This window comes from Fukomys damarensis, unplaced genomic scaffold (assembly GCF_012274545.1).
Source record: "Fukomys damarensis isolate Sample0158 unplaced genomic scaffold, DMR_v1.0_HiC HiC_scaffold_17, whole genome shotgun sequence".
Classification (NCBI taxonomy): Eukaryota; Metazoa; Chordata; class Mammalia; order Rodentia; family Bathyergidae; genus Fukomys; species Fukomys damarensis.
This window is the reverse complement of record NW_022900929.1, coordinates 45,570,029-45,573,477: the sequence shown is the minus strand read 5'-3', so window position 1 is coordinate 45,573,477 and position 3,449 is coordinate 45,570,029. Positions and strand designations below refer to the sequence as shown.

Genomic DNA, 3,449 nt, shown 5'->3' with positions numbered 1-3,449 from the left:
GCTACCTTCTGGACATTTGGTGGCTAGGACACTGATCTTACTACAGGTTCATCGCCCTTATTTCAAAAAATGTTACTCAAAGAAGATGAATCTGTAGACTCTAGAGCTCTAAAGATTTTTTCTTTCCACAATATCTCTCCCCCAGCAAACTCTAAGATGAGCTAGATAGAAATACCTTCCCATCCCACGGTTTAGCACTATCAGTCTTAATAGAAAATATCATCAAATATTGCTTTACCTGTTATCAAAATAAGAGGAGGACTGCCACACACACACACACACACACACACACACACACACACACACACACTCTCTCTCTCTCGTGGTCCTAGCAAAGCCAGAAGACCACTACCAAATTCCAGCAGCTAAGGACTCAACACGCAACTCTGAAAATTAATAATGACCAGATTCTGCTTCTGATTCAAATATGGTCAAAACAGTTTATAGCTCCAATCGGAACCCAGTCTCCTCAACCCTCATCCCTTTCACATCATCCACCAATGGGCAGTGAGATAGAAGGAAGGAGAAAGACAGGCAACAAAGAGATCTAACCAAACGTGGAAACCAGCTTGCGAATACCTGAATGTGGCCACAGAAATGTTCAAATTTTCTGTCTAATAAATAAGGACCTGACAAGGAAATTTTTTCAAAATCTAAGGAGACATATTTTCCACATTGCATGTGATGTCGATATAACATACGTGTAGTGTGTGTATGTGTGCATGTGTGTGTTTATGTGCAAAATGAGGCACTCCAGCACTCTAAACAGGAAGAGTGCAAAAACCACCAAGTACCTCATTTTGCATAGTTGAGTGATAAGGGACAATGGTAGAACAAAGGCATTGCACTGAATAAAGACATTTACACCACATAAATGAAATATTTATTTAAAAATGAATCACAGGAGATGTTTAAGTGGTACAAGAATTATTTTACAAACACCTTGCAAAACTAAAATTTTAGAAAGCGCTGCTTTGGGGCTTCTCCCAGGTGTGACTGCCACACAACAGAGGGATACTGCACAGGCGCAGGGCCAGATGTCTCACTGTGCACCGCCCACAGTGCAGTAGTACACACCAGTGTCTCTCAGGGCAACGTGGCGCAGGCTCAGGGTACTGGACTTCCTGTCTTGAGGGATAAACAGAGACGCCACTTCATTCGCCCCGTTCGTCTTATACCCTTGAATAACAAAGTGTGGTCCCTGGTGGTGGACCTGTCGGTACCAGAAGATGTACTCATTTGTAGCAATGTCGGGGTGGTCACAGGTCAAGTTCACTTCTTGGCCCTCATAGGACTCCGTGGAGATGGGCTGAGTGGTCTCAGCAAGGCTCCCGGTGCCTGTCGGAGTGAACACAATGCGGGTGCCTGTCCTGGGACAAAGTGGATCACAAGGCCCCACTCAGCTCCCCAAGAGCTCTCTCTCCCAGTCGAATCCACCCCAAACCCAACTTCCTCACCATACACTTACACACACAATTTATATTTGTGTCCCGGTATATAAAAAAATATTCTATATATGTATTCCAGGGAGGCCCAGCACTACATATGCAGAGCTAGCAGTTCTGTTTTCTCCCTCCCATGGATGAACCCCAAGACCAGTAGTCAAGAGTAACTTTACTACCCTGAAATACCCTTCATTTAAACACTCAGGAGCTGCCAGGAGAAAAATACAACTCAAAGCTTTCCCTCAACATCTTGGATAAGGAACAATTGGATAAAAATCTCTGTTCAACATCCTCAAGCCCAGATCCAAATTCTCCTTAGTCCAAAATAACTCACCCAGAATCAGGAGCACAGTCACTGTTGTCACCCGCTTCATATTTCAGGGGTATAATGAGGCTGAAGTTCTAGGCTGTCTTGCTGAGTCTGGCCCTGAGCTAAGAGAAGAGCTAGGGCCAAAGCACAGCAGCAACTGCCATGGCTGCGCTCTAGCAGCTGTCACCTGGGACTGTCCCCAGAAGAACAGCCAGTCACAAGGCAGCGGCTCCACAGAGTGCAGTTTCCCTTCAAGATGCAGCTGATCTCCCAAGAAGGATGAGATAGAAACTGCCAGTACGAGAACCTAGTAGCCCAAATTTCATTTTAGAGCTTTGTTGAGGTCTTCCCACTTAGAGGTTTGGTCTGAATGGAGCAAATTTAACAGAAGGTCAGTTCTGTTAGGCTCTTTTGCCCCCATCCCCTTTGCACGGCCACAGAGGGAGGTCATCTCCTATAGTCGTCTGACACTCATGGACTCATGGACACCCCTAACCTGGGCAAAACCCACCTGACCTGGTACTTCAGGCCTGAAATGCTCCACTAATCCCTAGGTAGTCAACATGGAGCAAGGAATTATAATCTTACTCCAAAACAAGTATGAATGAAGCAGCCACCCACCCTGCAGTCCTCTTATGATCCAACCAAGTCCACGTCTGACATCTGCTTCTCAGACCCAATTTAACAAATCTTAAACAGAAACACAGCCATCCTGAGGGAAGTGAGGTGACAAACAAAAATAGGCACAGATTCTAAGTCAGACAGGCCTGAACCTCAATTTCAGCCCTGTCACCTAGGGACTGTGGGCACCTCACTCCTCTGGGCCTGTTTCTTCATCTACAAAATGGAGGCAATAATATACATATTACAGTCAGCCTGTGGCATCCGTTCAATAATAAATTCTCATTTCTTCACCCACTCTTTCTTTTCATCTGAACCACATACAAAGTACCACAGCCAGTAGAAAGCAGTCACATACCATATGTTTGTGATTTTTTTTAAAAAAATATTTTGTGTACTCTTTCTTTAAGAAATACATATTTTCTGGAAAAAGAAAATGTGATATAGATGTATTACTCAGCCATAAAGAAGGACAGATGCAGTCATTTGTAGGAAAGTGTGTGTATCTAGAGATCATAACGTTGAGTAAAATAAAGCAGATGGTTCAATATCGTGTGGTTTCTCCTGTATGAGAAAGTATAAATAATTTAAAGAGGAAAATGATAAGAAACGGGAGATTTTCGTGACGATGGGAAAGGGATCTATGCCAAGGGGAGACAAAAAGGAAGAGAGAAAAAAGGAAAGTAGAAAAGATCGAGAAGCAACCTGTATGTAGTAATCCCTCAAATGACTATGTTCACTATGTATCACAAATGTAAACTAATAAACAAGTAAACATTTTTTGGTCAAATGTGTGTTAATTTGGCTGTAATGGCATTTAAAGCAAACAAAGCTGTGAAAATGGCCTTGGAGCATTACCTTTAGTTACTCGAAGAGTTTCTAGTTTTTTTAAATACAGTTTATGTTAAAATAACTTTTATTAATTTAGAGAAGACACTCAATGTCTGTGAGAAAAATGGACTTACTTTTGGATTTTCTTTTTGTGGTCATTGTGAGTGATTCTTCCTTTCCTTAGTTTCCCTCTCTTCCTTTGTTCTAAAACTTAGGCTGACATCTAGCTTTGACAATCATAG

General features: G+C 42.5%; 1 gene segment (V, D, J or C); it reads right to left on the bottom strand.

The window, feature by feature from the left end:
• Positions 1–982: 982 nt before the first annotated feature.
• Positions 983–1,891, bottom strand: LOC104871753. The segment is given in 2 exon segments: positions 983–1,338; positions 1,780–1,891. Coding segments are annotated over 2 exon segments (336 nt in total).
• Positions 1,892–3,449: the final 1,558 nt, after the last annotated feature.